This window comes from Corvus brachyrhynchos, unplaced genomic scaffold (genome assembly GCF_000691975.1).
Source record: "Corvus brachyrhynchos isolate BGI_N302 unplaced genomic scaffold, ASM69197v1 scaffold166, whole genome shotgun sequence".
Taxonomy (NCBI): Eukaryota; Metazoa; Chordata; class Aves; order Passeriformes; family Corvidae; genus Corvus; species Corvus brachyrhynchos.
In genome coordinates, this window is record NW_008239671.1 from 2,230,984 (window position 1) to 2,250,895 (window position 19,912).

Here is a 19,912-nt window from a genome sequence, read left to right on the forward strand (position 1 = left end):
TCTCCCTTGCAAAAAAAAAATTGCCACTCTTCTTCTAACAAATGGGTTTGACTAACAGGTAATTAATGCTGCACTCACGTTGGCTGCCAGACCCCAGAGCAAAGTAGCCCAGGACAACATGGATGTGTTTAAGGACCAGTGGGAGAAACAGGTGCGAGTTCTCACTGAGGCTGTCGATGACATCACTTCAGTGGATGATTTCCTCTCTGTTTCAGGTACTGGGATCAAGGGACTTTTCTAAAAATATCCACCTAAATTAAAGTATTGGGTCAGGGTGGACAAAAGCTGTAATTACTAAAGCATTATCAACCTATTAGTCCATTTCTATCGGAATGCTGATCTTCTGTACTCAGTAGGAGCAGCCATGCCATGTCAATTAATCCCTGGTAGCAACAGTTGGCTTTTCACCTCCCAGAAAATAGCATCCTGTTTGTGCTTCTGTTCCTAGAGACTCTTTGTTTCAACTCAGGCACAAAGTAGGGTTTTGGTCACTTTTTAAAAATGCGTTCAAGACCTGTGACAGGCTGAGAGTATTTGTAGAAATTGTTAGAATCCTTGTGCAGTTGTGGGCAAGATGAGGAAAAGTTAACTTTACAGAATCGTGGGGTGGTTTGGGTTGGGAGGGTAAAGAAGGGGTGGAGAAGAGAAGGACACTGACCCTGGGCCGCAGTCTTTTCTCCATCCTCCTGGTAAAGTGCTTCAGCTTGTGGCAGAGTGTATTGTTATAATATGGTCATACCCAGTGAATGCTGTAATTGCAAGGTAGTGCATGGCTTGGGTTAATTTCTGCTGCAGAAAACTCACATTGCTACTTCACTTAGAAGGGTGAATTTCACTTTGTGGGTAAGGACATAGAGAGTGCCAAGAGGGCTTTGCTCACTCGAATTGCTCAGAAGGGCCAGACTTCATGAGGTAGTCTGGCTGAAATACTATGTTTCATTCTACATTATTTTCCTTGATGTTTCCTAAATTTTCTAATAGAAGTTTGTGAGAAAAAAATATTGGAAGAAAAGTATATTTATCCTTCAAAAAAACTCCTTAATTTTCTTTTTTTGCCCTTTTTATCTTGTTTGGTTGTATCCTGCTACTCTTATTAACAGGGAAATGGTTTGGTTTAGTTACTTACGCTCCTCTGTTCAACAACCCAGCGAGTGTTCCCTGCAAGCCATGGCAAGAAAATGAAAATGAGCTCTGTGAATAAAAGGGTACTTCAGAATATGGGAGAACATTGATTTTTATTTGAGATTTGAAGCTGACAAACACTTTCTGGCAGAACTAGTTCTAAGTGAAAGGGGTGATGAGGCTGTAAACTTCAGACCCAGTCCACGATCCGGTGTTGGAAATCTGGCTCAAATGTCCATTTTCTTGTTTTTTTGAGGACTCTGCTTACTCCAAGTGCTTGTATCCATAAACAAGAAGTAATTTGAATGGATGATGGGGTTTTTCGTTTCTTTTTCTCAAATCTTAATTCTTTCTAACAGGGTTTTGACTTAGATCCAAACTTTCCAAGGTGGCTGAGAAGTATTATTTCTGTTAAGTTTAGAGTGTGTTTTTTTCCTAATTCTTTGCATAGACATCTCTGTTAAACATGAGGAAACAGAAAGCCTGTTGCTCTTGCTATAAGTTTGGAAGCCTCAGCTTACACAGGGTGTTTTTATTTTTGGATGTTAAAGCAGTGAAGCATTCAAAATGCCACTATCTGGTTAAACGTACCTCCTGAAATGACACCTCCTCCTCTTCATATTGACTCTCACATTTGATGTTATGTTTTAGTAACATGGTGGCTACCAAAAGAAAGCTGACCATAATTTTAATAAGTTATTTTATAGTAAGTTATATTCCAAATGCGCTGTCCAAATCCACACATCACTTCTTGTTGGGCAAAATTTTTGTGCCATGGTAAAAGCAATTGGTGAAGTGGAAACAGTGAAGAAAAATTTTAACAAAGCACTGCTTTTTCATTCTGAGTAGGGAGCGTTTTAAACAAAGAATTTTGCTCTGCAAGTTACTCAGATTCACAGCTCAGGGGACTCTCAGTTTCCATCCAAAGTTGTTGCAGAGTAAAATTCGCATCATGTAAAACATTTCTGAAACCCTCAAATGATCCAACCTTGGAATTTGTAACGGTGAAGATTAGTGAGTCATTCTTTTTAGTGGCAAAGGATAATTAACAAAAAACAGTTGGTGAACTGATTAATTCTCTTTTACTACTACTACAAATAACATTTCAATTTCAGTTTAGATACGTCTCTAGCATAAAATCAAGTTGCTGTTTAGAGTTACTGAGTTTCTCAGATTGAGTTTAGTCAGATATGAAGTTCAGTTGTGGTTTTACTAAAGTTATTTTTGACTTTACTGACTGATGGGAAATAATACCTGACCTAGTCAAAATCTTCTTCATGCTTTCACATAATTTGTATGTGAGAATACTGCATAAATTATGATACTGCAGCACATGAGAGCAGACGGCCTGATTCAGAGGCACAGAAATAACAATGCAGCTCCCAAGAATCCGATAAAAGTGCTTCATATCACCTCCTCTGAGCAGAGTCACTGTTGTCAACTCTGGCTTCAGAATATGCACAGTCACATATAATTTTAGTGTGTGTTATTAGAAATTCCCAGCTTATCTCTGGCATAGATGGAGTGAGGGAGATGAACTGCTCATGCCCAGGTTCTGTGCTATCTACAAAGGCCACTGCTGTTGTCTTTTCAATATGATTTATGTTCTTTTCTGACTTACTGAGGCAAAAAATGAGCCGAACATAATAAACATTTATGGGAGAGTGTAAATTCACCTTCAGAAAATTGCCCAACTGTTTATTAGAGAATCTACAAAATATTTGACTGCTTTCCCCTTTGCATTAATTTTAATTACAATTTCATTATGATAAAATTCAGTGTGATGTTTGAGATATTAATGTGACTGGTTTTCAAGGAAATTCAGGTTGGGTCTCACAGCAGAGGAAGGATGATGTAACCCAGTCCCTAGTAAAGATAAATATCGCACTGATTTTTACTATTATGTGACAGTATCACAGAAGGGCATCTGTTTTGCAGCCTGGATAAAGATATATATATATCAATTTTTTAACATACTGACATTTGCCCAAATCAGTAAGCTTTGCTATGAGGAAGAACAAATTAAATGAGCTGTATTTTCCCCTCCATCCCAGAAAACCACATCCTGGAAGATGTGAATAAGTGTGTGATTGCTCTGCAAGAGGGGGATGTGGATACGCTGGACAGAACCGCAGGTGCCATCCGGGGCCGTGCTGCCAGAGTCATTCACATCATCAATGCAGAGATGGAAAACTATGAGACTGGGGTTTACACTGAGAAGGTGCTGGAAGCTACCAAACTGCTCTCTGAAACTGGTAAGTTTGTTGAAATGCTGAAAGAATTTTTGAAATGCTCTTACTTAGTCATTCAAAACTTTCAGTTAATTCTCTGAGATCCGTAACTCAGAGGGAAATCTGTACTTGAAAACAAGATATAAACAAATAAATTCATGGCCATGAGTGTGATTTTTATTCTCTACTCAATGCTGTTGCAGAAGTCATACTGACAGGAGCCATATAAGAGAAGAGATTCAGTAACACATCCAGACTAGGCCACTACATCAAAGCTTCTATGATTTGAATAAATAATACACAGCCTTTTCTTCTGAGTCGATTGATTGTGTATTATGTGTCTCCAGAAAATCATTGCAAACATTACTCTTTAGTCTGTGCAGGTGAATGTACTCGTTGATGACTGAAGTGTTGCTAAACAAAACAACTTTTCATTGAAAAATACATATAAGCAACTGAAAATGTACCACCTGACTGAAAAAAATAAAAAAGTCTGCTAGATTGTATGAAATATGTAGAGTATATAAAAGTAGAAAAGTCTTCTAGATTGGTAGACTGGGAAGAAATATTCTTTTTTTTTCAATCTGTTTTTGCCTTGACAGAGCTGGGATTGGATTCATCTCAGTGTAGGTGATTAGGTCTGTGCTGGTCATTTTAAAGCCCTTTATATCAGTGCTCTCAATAATTCAGTGCAGGCAGTGCTACCAAGTGCTCTCATCTAAAAGCAGTGGGTTTGGGTGGGTTTGGGTGAATCATGCTCTGAATTTCGTTGACTTCACAGACTGGGTCTCCACGCACTGATCAGGTGCCCCTGGTAGGATAAAGATGCACGAATTGTGGGTGTCTGGAAGCGTCTGAGCTGATCCTCCCCTGCCTGATTGCACTTGTTCATCTGGGGTTTAAAACCATGAGGATTATTTTAGAAGGAACAAAGGAAAATTGCACCAGTTCAGGACACATCCAATTTGACTTTCAGACAGCCCAGAAATTGCCCCGTGAGATGGAAAAGCAAAAACTATTGTAGATCTGCAGTCTCTGTATTTGCTTAGAGAACAGGAATCAACAAAATGAGCTAAAAAAGCCTGATTTTGGGATGATTAAATATTACTTGTGGTATTGTAGCCCCCAGCTTAATGTCAGTCTATTTTTTCCTACCCAACACGAGATCAGTGGAATAAGTACTGTAAATTTAGCTTCTTTTTAAAAGTTTATGAGCTGGTTTTATGAATCCACAGAAGGAAAATAATCTCTTCAGTTTACATGATAAACATATTTTGCTGCACTCTTGTGTTAAAGTCATCTTTTGGTCAAGAAGGGACTATGAAGAATTCTTTCTACCATTAAGATTTCTTTATTAAACAAAACAAAATGTATGCTCAGGCTTTTTATTGAGCTAAAATTTGTGACCCAACATTCTATAACTTTTTTTATTAAAAATTTTTCAACAGGCAACTATAAAGTGCTGTTCTATAGATCAGTAATACACACAGAAAATACTTATATTCCATATTTAATTCACTTTTTGATACAATTCGAATTATAACTAAGTGCTATAAACTCTGGACTGAGTGCATCTTGACAACATCAATGTGTTAATGCTGGGATTCAATAGGTAAGAACAGGTCCCTGTTCCTCCAAGTCAAAATTATTACTTATTTTTTTCTTTTATAAAGTGTAAATAAACTTGTGAGTATTAAAAAAAAAAATATTATGTTTACAATATTAAGAACTTTGTATCATGTACAGATTGTGTAGCAGTAGTTCAGGAGACAGAATGGGCCCAAATTCAATGAAGCTGATGAAGCTTAAACAATTTCTGCCAGTTGTGAATGTGGATAATTAATATTAGAGTACAATCTCTATCTGCAGCTTTTCAGGCCATTTACAAAGGCATTGATTATTATTTCTCTAGGAATAAAAAAAGTAGAATTTACTGACTCATTTCATCGCCTTAGAATAAAGTGGTTAAAATGGAATTTAGACCCCCCCTGTGCTGTTGTGGAATCACCATCCTTGGAAGTGTTCAAAAACGCTGTGGATGTGGCACTTGGGGACAGGGTTTAGTGGTGAACACGGTGGTGCTGGGGGAATGGTTGGGTTCGATGGTCTGAGAGGTGTTTTCCAACCTCAGTGATTCCATGATCTGGAATGTATGAATGCATACATTTATTTTTATATTTTTTCGATTCATCACCACTCCTCAATCACTATGAGTTCCTGCCCAGATTTTACCAAACACTCAGGAATGATGCCAGTGATTTATTTGGATTCAGGTTCCACCCACAGATGTGCACATCAAATCTCTGTGAGAAGCACAGTCATGAACATCTCACTGTTTTCATATTTATTCCTTCTTTTTTGTTGGTTTTTTAATTGACCTTAATTTAATTTTAGATGAAGTGCTTTTGGAAGCTGGAAAAAATGTAGCTAAATGATAATGGAAGGGAAATAAGCACTTTACCTTCCTCTTATAATTATTATTTACTTTTAACTGTCAGCTCAGAAAAGGAAAGCCTCTGTTAAGCCTCTTCTTCCAGAGATTTCACTGTGTTCTATCAGTATTAGGTTGGATCCACAGTGGAGAAATATGGATACAGTGTTTTGGAAAGACAAACACCTTGCTAATGGTTTTTTTAGGGGAGAAAAAATTAATCTCTCATGAAAATGACGTTGATAGTTTCTGAGGAATGGAAACTACAAACACTGCTTTAATAACCAGTCTCACCTCCAAGTTTTATTTGTTTGTCATTTTAATTTGCAGCCTTTGGAATATATGGGGTGGTTTTTTTAGTGTTTCAGTGCTTTGTTGCCTGTGCTTGTCTCACAAACTGCCTTTAAAGCCAAGTATTTGGTAGAGGCTGGGTTCTTATCTCTGGCAGCAGTATTAAGAGTGACAGACTGGTTGATGTCCTTTTAAAATTGAGTACTTCCATTTTCCTTTAAAAACCATAACAAAAACTCAGCTCTCACTTGCTGATTTTCTTATAAATCCAAGATGAAACCTATAAAACCAGAGTCCATAGGGCTCACTGGGAACAAACACTAAACTCATAGATTTTAGTGGATGTTACTTGTGCAGGAGTAAACTAGAGCTTCAAGGTTCAATTTTTTTGGTTGATTGATTGTTTTTGAGGTGTTTTTTATTTGTTTCCTTGTGTTTTTTTTGTTTTGTTTTGGTTGGTTGGTTGATGGTTTTTTTCAGGGCTCTCTCTTAAATGCTGCATTGGTATTCAGATTTGTGGAAAGCTGTGAAATTATCCTGTTGCAAGTTGTCCATGACGAAAAAAATAAAAGGAGAGAAGGGTGGAAAGGAAAAGAGAAGAAATAAAAAGTTAAAAACAAGGATAAAGGCAAAAAGAAAGGGAAGGAGTAAGAGGAAACAGAGCAGAATTTCTGTTTGAATATTGAGATCTCTCATCCTGCTCAGTACCCAGAGTGACCAAGGCCAGCTGAGACTCTCCCGTTGCCTTCACCGAGGAGGACACTGAAGTGTGCTCAGCAATTATCTCAGAAGCTCTAAAAGCTGAAGGCAAGAAACCCATGTTTCTGAACAAGTAAAAAGAATTGTCCCTAGAAAGAAATCCAGGAACAGGCAATGAGTCCAGATGCTGTTTTTCAAGATTTTTGAGGTTCCAGAAGGAGGGAAAAAGAAAAAAAAAAAAGCTGTGACATTCTTTAAAGGTCAAGAGGATTGGATTTAAGCTGGGAAAAATGGAGTAGACTTTGCAGGGCTGTGGTAAAAGGAAGTGAGTGGGAAATGAAAGTGAAAAGAGCAGAACAAGTCGGACCAGAACTGCCTGGGAAAGGCTGTGAAAACTTCCCAACCTTTTTTTTTTTTTTTTTTGCTTCAGTTTGCACTGGGCTGCCTGGAAACCATCCTGGAACAGCAAGTACCATACTGCTCGGGTTACTCCTGTGAAGGACACTGGAAATTTGAAATTGTCTGATTCACACCAGAAATTTGAGTTTCAGCTTTTTAGCATGTTTTAAAAATATCCCAGTAACTTTGTAACTCGCTGGTTTTAAGTAGGTCACTCCGACTTCTGTTTTGACACAAATTTTTTATTGTGTCTTTATCAGAATGGACTAAAGCTGAAAATCAGCATTACTGGCAATTCAGCAATAAGCCTGTGAGAGTTTTATCAGTGTGAGTAGGGCAAACTTTAAAGATATTTATCACTAGGAAAAGGCAGCTCAGTGATGTTATCAAAGCTAATACTAAATGTGGGAAAGATGGATTTTTCAGCAGTGATATGAAGGGAAACAAAATGTAGCAGCAAGAAGATAAATTTAAGCATAGCTGTAATCAAAAAAACCCCATATTGAATCTGAGGGAGAGCTAAAAGATGCAAAATGGAGCCTATTTAAAAAATAAATGATGTTAAATTCATGTTTTATGGGAGTTCAGGTAGTTACAGTAAAACTTATGGGTACCATCATCCTGAGAAGATGAGATCATTTATCCCGGAGTTTTGATCAAATGATGACTTTTATTCTGCAAAGTACTGTAGCATTTTCTTTAAAGTTTTGCTAAACTGAAATCCAAAGGTCAAGGTGTCACCACCACCACCAACAGAAAAATTAATGCATTATTAAAGAAAAGGTGTTTTACAAAAGGACCAGAGAACACCCAAGATTCTGTTCCACTATTGCTTGGTTCGATGCAAAGAATTTTTAACCAGAGAAATTCTGATCAATATACAGAAGAATACACTAAGAAATCATACAAAATGCATTATAAAGCAATTAAAGGAGACCTAAGAGAAGAATAGATCACCACTGCGGCTCAAAGCTGAAATGCTAGTTCTTCTTCTCTCCACTTTTAGAGTTTAAAAATGGAACACAGTACTAAAGGAGAATATAATGTAATTGATTTAGATTTTTAAAGCTTTTCCTAATGTCCTGCACATGCAGCTGTTTGGCAAATGGGTAACCATGGGGTGAGTGTTAAGGCCTTTGATGGATTAAGAGCTGGTGACAAAGCACAAGCAAAGCACAAGTGGTCATTTCTCAGCAGGCAGAAAGGGAAATCCTGTGACACTTCAGGGTCAGCACCGTGGTTGGTGTTCGATGCATTAATTAACAGGTGAATAGGCAGCAGCAAGATTTGCCAAAAGGAAAATGCTGTGTGGGCTGGTTGGGAGAGAGAAATGAGACTAAAAGATATTTTTATTTAATTTCTCTAGGTAAATGGAGTAATTAAATCTATATTATCCACATTGACAGGAAGGTTCTGAGTTAATTCATCCTCTCAGAAAAAATTGTGGCATTGAAATGGGCAGCTGAGAAAAGATACTTTTTCCATGCACAACAGCCCTCACATCAGGGCTGAGTATGTTAGGCTGTGCTCAGAGCAAGATATTCACTGAATATCCCAAGTATGTATTTCCACTTTGTTCTCCACAACCTAAAGATCTTCCAGAAATGGAAGAAAGTCAAGATAAGGATTACTCCTTAATCAAAGAAAATTCAAGACTTAGATGCGCATTAACTCAGTGAGAGTTTGAAAAATACGAGGATTATCTATTTTGGGTGTGCCAGACACCTTATATAATGAATAGTTGGTTAATATAATAGACATTCCCATTTTCATAAACCATTATTATTTAGTTGCTGTTCAAATCTGTTCTCAAAAACATTTCATGCTCTTAAAAGCCACTTTTTAAAATAAGGAGGGTGGTGGTGGTAGAAGTAGAAAGAAATTTACTGGGTCTGGAAAATAAGGCAGAGAAATGGAATGAATATCCATCCACCAACTCCAACAGAATGTTTTGTGAATACAAGTGTGAATTGTACAATAATGTTTTAAAATAAAAGCACTGGTCTTCCTTGCATCCCCTTGCCTACACACACCTACATATTGATATACACAAACTTATAACGAAGCCAGGGAGGGTGGTTTGCTTGTTACATAACCCACTTTGTGTCCAACAGCATGAGACTGCTTTCTTGAGGGAATTTTCTGAAGAGTTGGCTTTTATTTGAAATATTAATGTGAAGGGAGTTCTTTTTGGCAGGAATAATATTTTGGGGGTGCTCACTGTGTGTAGTCTTGCACAGGTAGACAGGAGAGTGAGACAGCTGAAACTGGTGAGTCAGAAATGTCCCTGCAGCCAACATCTGTTACCCTCCTCTGTCCACTTTGGGATGTACCTGTCCTTAATGCCATGCTGGCCAGGAGGCAAACAGCACTTACCTGGCTTCTCCCCTGACATTTATCTTTCTGTGCATGGCAATTCAGTCAGGACAAAGTTTGAAGGTGTGTTTTGGTCTCGTGTGTGTGTGTGTGTGTGTCCCTGTCTCCCAACACTTGGTAATGGTGCTCCAGACATGTCATTAATTTCTGTAATGTCCGTCTCATTGTCCACCTGGACTGCACATGAGCAAATACATTTCTCCCATTCCCATGCCAATCTGCTTGGTTGCATAAACCCACAGATAATGTTGGAGCCTTCTGGGAAGTGCCAGAAGACTTAACACAAATGGGCCAAAGGGCCAGGACTTGGTCATAAATTCAAGGAAACCTGGGAACATTGTTTTTACAGGCTGTGGCCAAATCAGTGTTTGGCAGTGAAGGCTGATTCTTCCTGAAAGTCTTGTGTTCGCTGCAAACTGCTATAGGGTGTGGATATTCATTATTTATATCTGACTTTTAACCATTTCATCAGGAGAAAAGTGAATCAGTAAATAGCAGGAAGGGAGAAGATGGTCCTGTGCATTGGACGGTGATGTTCCATCCTTCTCTGTGCCATAGCACTCTGCCCTAATTTTGCTTTTCCTATTTCCTGAGTCACCAGTGTGAGACACATGGGGTTTGATACCCAAAACCGAGCTGGGGAAGGGTCTGGAGCACCAGGAGCAGCTGAGGGAGCTGGGAAAGGGGGCTCAGGCAGGAGCAAAGGAGGCTCAGGGGGGACCTTGTGGCTCTGCACAAGTCCCTGACAGGAGGGGGCAGCCGGGGGGGGTCGGGCTCTGCTCCCAGGGAACAGGGACAGGAGGAGAGGGAACGGCCTCAGGCTGGGCCAGGGGAAGGTTTAGAGTGGGATACTGGGGAAAGTTTTCTCCACCCAAAGGCTTGTCCAGCCCTGGACAGGGGTGAAGTCCCCATCCCTGGAGGGATTTAAAGCCATGTAGATGTGGCACTTGGGGACATGGGTTAACGGTGGCCTTGGCAGTGCTGAGTTAAGGGTTGGACTCCATGATCTGAGGGATCTTTTCCAAGCCAAACAATTCTGTGATTCTATGATACATTATGTAATATTTCAGTAGACTTTTATAAACCTTTTTCTTTTCAATTAGCAATATAGTAGTCATGACTGAAATGTAAATTATATGATATGAGACCAGGACTTAAAAACATTTCGTGAAATATATAGAACCTTCTGATAAGGAATGTGCAGTTCTTCTAGAAACAGACTTTGACAAACACTTCGAGCTAAATAAGGTATCCTTATTCATCCTGCAGATGAAACCGAGCAACTGTGCTGTCTTTGACAGAGGATGTCAGATAAACCTTAGGAATTATCTTTTAAACACCTGCTTTAAATACTTGAACTTCCCAGTAGACTGCATTCTTTCTTCAGTTAAGTAAATTAATGAATTATTTAAATAAAAAAATAAATTCAAAACCCCGAAAAGTCAACTGAAGAAATTTCATCCAGAGCCCTGAAATTTTTAAGCTGTTAACTTTGTGAATTTTTTATACTAAAACCTCTTAAATCTGGATAATGGCTGAGCTTTTTTTCTAACAGAGCATCTTTTTTATTTTTGCAACGTAATGGATCATTCATGGATTTTTTTCATTTTACTCTCTCCTGGTAACCTTAAGCTCACAATCCTGCCAGTCACTCTAGATAATTTTCTTATGTGACACAAATGACTCTGATGTTCAGGAGAAGTACAGACATTCTCAGGGATCCTGAAACTTTTAGCAGTGTACTGGTCCAAACCTTTAGACTGCCATGTCATTCTTGGATAATCTTACCCACATCAGACCAGATTTTTATAACCATTTAAGGGCTACTTAGATAAGGTGATTGGCACCTTAAATGATGGGTCTGATCTCTGAACACGGCATGGGGAAAATCAGTTTTCTCAAGGACAGGTACAAATGCTTAAATGGATCCAGAGCTATCAGGGCCAGCCAGAGGGCACATCTGGGTGCAGTGGGGTACAGGAGAGCAGTCACTTCTCTGCAGCTCAAGTGTCTGGTTTGTCTGAGGACAGTCTGGCTCCAGGAAACAACCCCTGGTCTTTGAGAAGGGTGCTTCCCTTGGATCCAAATCCCTGGATACTAGAAAGAGTCGAGTAGGTGCTCATCTTTTGAAAGTGAAGCTCTGAGAAATAGCTCTGCTGGTGCCATTCAAAAATAGCCAGACAAATGCCCCAAAGATGAGACCTCTGGGAACCCTTCCATGCCAGTGAGATTGGGATGGAAAGGAGTCTTGTGGTGCTCTGCCTGATTCAGAGTCAAAAGTGTTCCAGGACTGGGTGCACAAATGGGGTTGATTTATGCCTAAGCTTGGTTGTCTAAAGCAGGCATCTGGTCTAAGCCAAACACCTCCCTCTCTGTTCAGTGGGCAGAGGAAAATTAGAATTTTATCCAGTTGAACTTGAGTCTTTAAAGTAGGCTAGGTGTGATTAATTGTCTATGGAAGCATCTACTGTTCTCTGTCTGGTATAAGGAAAGAGGTTTAAAGCTTTCAGTTGTATGAAGTGGGACAAAACCAAACCAAATTTCCTGACTCCCATTAATGCTGCTAAGAATTAGAAACCCATGCACCTGGAGGGTCCTTGACCTTTATTGCTTTTTTTGTGTCTTAATTATCCCTTTCTACATTTCTGAACATTCACATCTACTTAAGATTCTGAGGAATTCAAGTTCCTAAATAATAAGGCCATAAAAGTGCAATAAATCAGCAAGGCATTCATTTAATCTTGCATATTAATGAAACTTTTTGTTCTAATGCTACGAACAAGAACGCCCAAACATTTTAAATTTTTTTATCTCAATAATTTTATTAGGTAACCTAACATTTCCCTCTCTGTCAGGGATCTTATTGTTCCCATATCACTAAACAAAATTTGCAGTGATGCTTCTAAGTACAAAAATTGCAGTACAAACTGATTGCCATAGGAGAGAAAGTCAATAGGGAATATATTTTTAGAAAACAGATAATTATTTGATAATTTTAATATGTAGGAGATATGGAGAAAAACAAGAAGACCTTTAGAGAAAATATTTTCTTTGTGGAGCAGGGTGGTTCACAAAAAATTACAAGTTCGATCAAGGCGTGAATTCACACATGGTGATGTGCTGGTTTCCTACTGTGCTGATAGCAAAAAATAAAAGTATAATTTAAAAGAATTAATCAATTGATAAAATGGAAGTAATTTCAACTTTTCTGATTCCCAGTATTTCTCCAGCAGCCATTCAACCTAGATTTTGTTGGCAGTGGTCTTGCTTTCAGTGCCATTTAAGGCTTTCTTTATTTTGTTGGAATGACATAGTCAGTGAATTAGAAGTGTTGCTATTAACTTGGGACCTGATTCTGTCAACATTTATGCAGGTGCCTAATTAATTCATGTAGTTAGGCTGAGAGATGTTAATGGACTGCATTTTTCAGTCTAAGCATATGTGTGAGTGCTTTCAAGGCCACAGCTCAAGCTAAGAAACCAATGTTTAATTTTTCCCCAGAAGTATTGATTTGCTTCTGAATCTAAAATTTATAGCCAATTTCTCAGTGCATAATAAGTGAATCATTCTCTGTCTAAAGCATTTACAAGTTTTAACTCCAGATACAAGCTCACACCTTTGCCTGAATTTTACTTGTGGTTCTTTCACCTTTGGCATAAGAATATCCTTCTTTGCGTGGTAAATAATAGAAAAGAAAGACTGGAGGTTTTTTAACATGGAGCTCAGTAACCATAACTGGAGAATAATACAGATCTCAACCCAATTTTCAATTTTCAAAAACTTCACTGCATTAAATGACAACATATGCTTAGAGAAGCATTGAGTAATAGCCCCCTATTAAAGGTGTTTTTTTCTTGCTTGTCTAATCAAAAGTGAGCACTGATCTAAAAATACGATTGGCAAGCAAGCAATTCATAAAGCAGTTTAATACCTATTTCCATTTCGAAATAGCTGATGATGTTCATGTGTAGTAATGTAAATTAGGGACTAAATTATAGCCAGGTCTGCAAAATCAGAGCCGATGGGAGAAGCTTCCACACCCAGTGGAGGTAATAAGTGTGGTCAGGAATGAATACCTCATGTTCAGGAATATTAATAAAATGTAGCTTTCCACCTTACAATCATGTAATTTAAATTTCCCTTGTTTTGGTCTAAGAATGTCACGTGTGGCCATGACAGAGATCCCCCCAAAGTCCAGCTGTGTCATATCTGCCTTCCCTACTGTCACTGCCCTGTCAAGGGAAAAATTGTACAAGCTTGGTGCAACTTATTTCCACAAATCTGTTGCCTGTCCAGCATCTGCTGATTATTTACAGATAATTAAACATTAATTGCTCTAAGTAATGTTTCATTTTATTTTTGGTTGGTGAAATTATGCTGAATATGTTATAAATCTTCCTTCCTTTCTTCTCTACCTTTACAGGAACCTTTATTTAATGATTATATGCCTTTATCTAAAATAGACAAGTGGGTTTTGGTTTTTTTTTTTCTTTTTCTAAATCTGTGTAATTTTCACCCTGTTTTTCTTGAGTTCTTGAAGATGGTTCAGAAATTGCTTTTTTTTCTTAAGAACTACAGGGTAAATTTTACTATGCTCTGTTAACTTAAATACAAATTTAGAACTTAAATTTCTTTATGCTTATGTAGGTGTTCTTCAAACTGCCCATTCCTAATTCAGGCCTGTTGCACCTACTGTTAATTATATCCAATACCTGACCACCTCTGCTAGTTAGGAAATTTTAGACAGAAATTTTAAGTTTAAATTTAATTTAACCCTAAATATTAATGTTCTTTACCTCCTTTTTTTGTTGTCATTTTTGCATCTCTAGTTTTACTTATTTTATGCCAATAACCCAAAATAATTTCTCTTTTATTCTTTAGGTTTTCTTGTTTTCATTGTATTTTTAATGACTGCTTTTTGATATTCAGGCTAGAGACTTCCTTATGCAATCATATTAGCCTCCTACTACACTTTCGAGTGTACTGTTAATTAAGGTAATTTGATATATGCATTTATTAAATACTCCTTCCAAAACTTCCAGCTCTCTCAAACTCTTTATCTAATTAAAATGTTTCCCCTCTGCCTGGCAATGTTTTGTTAATGTTTACTTTTTTTAAGGTCTGTTGTTGCTGTCACTTTTTCCTGTTTCTCCAATGTATCCCAGGAACTTACTGAATATTATCTGCATGGAAAATACAGTTCTGTTCTTTCATCTGTCTATATGAACATATATATATATCTATAGGGATGTGTAAACAAGATTTGAATTACTATATCCCTTTTAAGATTTCCTCATTTTCCTCCAATCAGTAATATTTAAATGCCAGAAAGTTTGAGCTCGTGGTTGCTGCCACTTGTTCTTCGAAATGTAAACTATTATTGAATCATATGTTTTTGTGGTTTTACTTTAAATCAGACAGTAAGATGCATAAAATGTAGTTTTCATTATGATTAAAATAAATTTAAGAACTTTTAGTCAAGAAGAAAATGTGATTTCCTACTACAGTAGAATTCCTAGGAGAGACTGTCACTGCTCTTGGTGAAAATAACACTGGAAATTCCCCTTTGTTTTCAATTAGTTGAGTTCAGGTTACCAATAAGTGTATTAAAAACAGGGTTTAGGGAAAAGATGGGCAAGAAAGGTAATATTTTAACAACAAAAAAAGCCACAACCAACTGACTTAGGAATCATCTTTTCCTGTTCTTTCAATTATATTGCCAAAATAGTAAAGTCAGTGATACATGATCTGGATACCGAAATGCTAGAATAAAAGTGATGTGAATATGATGAAAAAATGGCTATCTATAAATCTTAAATTTGATCCAAGTTCCTTAAATTCTTAAGAATTAATCCAACTGGATTTTTCATCCAGGTTTCTAATGAAACATTGATTATATTTGTCCTCCATGAGCACAATCTGCCAATATTAATGTTAAAATTTTGAAGAGGAGTAAACAAGTGCAGGAATGTAGGTGCATTATAACCACTGATGTTCATGGTTGTAGGATTTGGGTTTAAGTTGTTAGAGGACTGATTTGGGAAAGATGTATTTTCCTGCAGACAGTGTGCAGAAAGTGATTATACCTTCAAAGGAATCCTCTGCAAAATGTAAAGAAAAGCTTCTTGCTACTTTAAGCAATGCCCTGAAACCATTTACAAAAGTAAATAATTGCTTTAAATTGTATATTAAATAAGTTCATGCCACAGTTTATAGTATTGTTAGCCAATACCTATGGCTATTTTTTGTGTTACATACATGGTGATAGTGAAGAAACAGAAGACTCATTTTGGTGTCTTCACAAAAATAATATCCTTGATTTTGCATTTTGTCCCTTATTATTATTATTTACTATGAGCTAGACTGTAAATTATGTAAATTAGCAGGTATAATGGTTACAATTTGCTTTGCTCACTTGATATAAATATGTACTGTGCTCATTACAGGTTGTAAAGCTTTTAAATGAACTTTACTGACTGCTCAGGTATCTTGCAGCCTTTTAAAAGTTAGTAAATCACAGTTTTTAAAGCATGTTTTCTATTCTTTGTACAATTGGAGGAGAGAATATAGAGGTGGTTGTTTCTGTGCTGTCAGGTAACGTGCCAGAGCTCTCCATGTGGAGGGTGGGCACAAACCCATCCAGGAGCCTCCCTGTGCCTGGGAATTGCCAGGACAGCGTGTGCCGTGTCTCCTGGAAACTATCCATACCCGAGAGCAGTGGAAAAATGCTCAGGAGAGAAGGTGTCTAATGCTGCTGCCTTTCCTTGTGTTAACCCAGTGATGCCACGTTTTGCTGAGCAAGTGGAGGTGGCCATTGAAGCCCTAAGTGCCAACGTGCCCCAGCCCTTTGAGGAGAACGAGTTCATCGACGCCTCCCGCCTGGTCTACGATGGAGTTCGGGACATCAGGAAAGCTGTCCTGATGATCAGGGTATGTAAAGCACCTGGGAGTGAAAGCTGGGATTTACTGGGAGGTTTCGTGGATAAGAAGAATATAAAAGCTCCTCGGAATCAGCCTTGTGTTGTCATAAGCCAGAAAAGCTTGACATTGAAACAAGCATGAAACTAAAGTATGTGCAGCAACAAAAGAATTAGTAAATAAAGAGATGAGGTTATTTAGTAGATGAACCACAATTAATATGTTAATCAGCTAGAAGATTTGATCACAACTGCCAATAGATGCAAACTTCATTACTGTTTCCACAGTAACAGCATTAATTTGCCAAGGTCTTCAAGGTTTGTGTAGATTTTTTGTTGTTTTGTTTATTTGGTGGTTTTTTGCCTAATGTGTGTGTGCTGCCTGGGATGTGAGGTAAGTCTGGTTAAAATCTAAATGAATAAATAAATTATCTTGCTGCTCCAGTGAGCCTCTGCAGGGATGGTTTTGAATGTTTACTGAGGTAAAAAATGTGTCATTTCAGTGTTGACTAACCAGTTGATTCAATTTGCTTAGACATCTTTTAATAAAATAAACAAACAAATAAAAGACATGACAGAACAATGTAATTATTGTGAGAGTAGGTGGGTGTTGCTTTTCACTTTAGTCAGCAGACAAAGACTCAGAAAAGAAAAACAGCAAAACAAGCCTGATTTGGACACCTCTTCAGCAACTGAAACACTTTTTTGAAACCGAAATTACCTTGAATTAGCCCTAATGAAAACCATGTACAAGTAAAGCTATGGAGAAGATCCCAGAGGAAACTTTTGAGACAAGTAACAGGGCTAAAACATGAATTCATCCCTTTGAGCAAACAGGTAACATGCACTTGTGGTTGTGAGTGTATTATGGCACTGATGTAAGACTTCAGGCAGTTGGAACACTCCAAAATAGCTCAAATTTAGTCATCTGTCATTATGTATTAACATTTACAGAAGAAGCTTTTGACAGGCTTAATTTTATAACTGCCAAACACAAATTCCATTCTCATACCCAGTGCTCATCCCAGGTGGCCTGAATTACAGTCATGGCTTGTGCTGGGGGCAAACCCATCCTGTTCTCTGGGTGTGCAGCATTAGAGGATTGGCAGCTCTTCTGGAAGGGGAGGGAAATCTTTACTTGAATTACTTCCCTGTGAGGGTGGGGAGGCCCTGGCACAGGGTGCCCAGAGAAGCTGTGGCTGCCCCTGGATCCCTGGAAGTGTCCAAGGCCAGGCTGGATGGGGCTTCCAACCTGGGATAGCAGAAGGTGTCCCTGCCCGTGGTAGGGGATGGAACTGGATGATCTTTGAGGTCCCTTCCAAGCCAAACCATTCAATGATTCTATGAAATGAAAGATCTGCATAGTAAAGAATCTCAGTTTTCCCTTTGATTTTCCAGTTTCTTCATCTGTGCAGCAGTTTCCAGACTTTTCTTAGGACAAGAACCACTTCTTAAGAGATATCAATCTTTTCTAGCCATTTTAAATGGTGATTGTGTCATGAGACACAAGCATCAGGTGGGTTCTCCTACAAACCCAGGTTTCCCCATCCATTACATAGAGTTCCAGCTTCCATCACCCCCCTGTACATCAGAGTTATCCCCAAGAGTTTGCCATGACATGTCCATCCTGGTGAGATGTTTCTAATTTTGAATTTTGAATTTTGGAGGCCTGATCACTTACTTTGTTGCTGCCTGACTGTTTTGTGTACCTTGAGAGCTTCTCAGTCTCCTTAGGAAAATCCCAAGTTATTCTAGCCATTGTATCACTACTACTTTTCACCCCTTGTATGATACGAGCTAATGAATTCTGCTTGCCCAGATTAGGAAGATTTATTTTTGCCTTCAGACAATTAGTTTATTTATGGAGCTCAGTGTGATTCTCCTTACCCAGGCAGAGAACTAAAGCACATAAATGGACCCATTATCCATATGAGTTAACTGGAAAAATCCACATATATAAGCTTACACAGACCAGAGTTTGCTGAATCAGAACCTTCTTTGCTGTAGAAAACAAAATTAGTTTCACTTTGAGATACTCTTTAACATTCCCATCTGAACATCTCACACTGAAATGGGATGTATAATTAAAGGATGAGGCTATAAAAGACAGCCCTTAGAACATTTTCATCTAATATTCTATCAAATATTATGCACCCTTTAATTCAGGTGGTAAAGATTTTTCAGAATTACAAAACATTAGAAAAACCCAATCTTGAAAACTTTTTAGAGCATCTGACACAATTATTTTCAGGCAGTGATTGTTCGTGTGAAAGCCGTGAAAGATTGGATTTATCTGAGATGTTTCCCTCATTCCAGAAAGTAAATAAAGCCACTTTAAAAATTAATTTTGGCTGGTATTATTGCTTCTGGTAAGCTGAAGGAAAGGGTAGATAGTCTCTGTTCTTCTCTTTTTCCTTCAAAAAGGGAGAATTTATTGTCCCTCTGGAGGAGAAAGGAAACTCCTGTTTTCATTGAGGACTATTATTATTATCTATGCAGAAGAAAAAGATCTCTTCCACAAGTTAAGAAGTAGTATAAATGAATTTAAGAGTGTAATTACAAAACCTAGAAATAAAATAGAAAATAATAACTTCAGTTCACCATCTTTGCTATTACTCTGTAGGGATGAAATTACACTTCGTGTTTTCATAGCTGCTTGTGAAATTCCCTCAGTTATTGGCCAGAAACCCTCTTTACAGTCAGGAGGACTCACAGTGACATTTTTTCTCATTCTTATGTGTCTCCAAGGCCAGCTTCAGACTTTAAACATCTATAAACTTGATTCATTGGGGTGATGCTGGGAGATGCTCTCTGGGAGCATCTCAGGACCCGAGGGAATGACTGGAGATGTGTCATGGGAGGTTTAGGCTGGATATTGGGTAAAGATTCTTCACCCAGAGGGTGAAGGTTGGGCACTGGAACGGGATCCCCAGGGAAATGGTCACAGCACTAAGTGTTAAGATCCGGTTATTAAAATTGTTAGAGAGATGCCTCTGCCTGAATTAAGGGGCAAACGAGACCATACACTGAAGTTGATAGTATGGATTTTATTTAACAGTAGTGTGACGTAGAGAGAGAGAGAGAGAGAGAGAGAAACAAAAAGAGGGGCAGGGTGGGAGAGAAAGAGAGTGATGGACAGACTAAGCAGAAAATATCACCACTCCATGGATCCCGACAGCTTCTCACTGATCCTCTTCTTCTGGTCTTTGCAGTGGTGAGGGTCCCACAAAACAGAGAGTTCAATGGGTTAATGTATGTTTGGCCCAGGTGGGAATGCCTGGTTGTTGTTGTTCCCTAGGGGGAACAAGTTTGAAACTGTCTCTTGCAGCAGACTCTGGATCTGTGGCATCACTTTGCATCACATGCAGTGCTCTGCTGCAAGGCATCAGGAATGAGTCTGGGGGTGTTTTGGGGGTCTTTGATGGTTTTATGAAGGTTTATGACCC

General features: G+C 38.2%; 1 protein-coding gene across 4 annotated transcripts in view; it reads left to right on the top strand.

Annotated features, from left to right (window-relative positions):
* CTNNA2 (catenin alpha 2) overlaps positions 1-19,912 on the top strand; it is a 463,429-nt gene that overhangs the window by 401,139 nt on the left and 42,378 nt on the right. For all 4 annotated transcript variants that reach the window (XM_017742415.1, XM_008639874.2, XM_008639875.2 and 1 more), the window contains 3 exons: positions 59-215; positions 3,177-3,377; positions 16,328-16,479. In XM_017742415.1, coding sequence (XP_017597904.1) covers positions 59-215; positions 3,177-3,377; positions 16,328-16,479 — 510 coding nt within the window. The remainder of the gene's footprint in view (positions 1-58; positions 216-3,176; positions 3,378-16,327; positions 16,480-19,912) is intronic.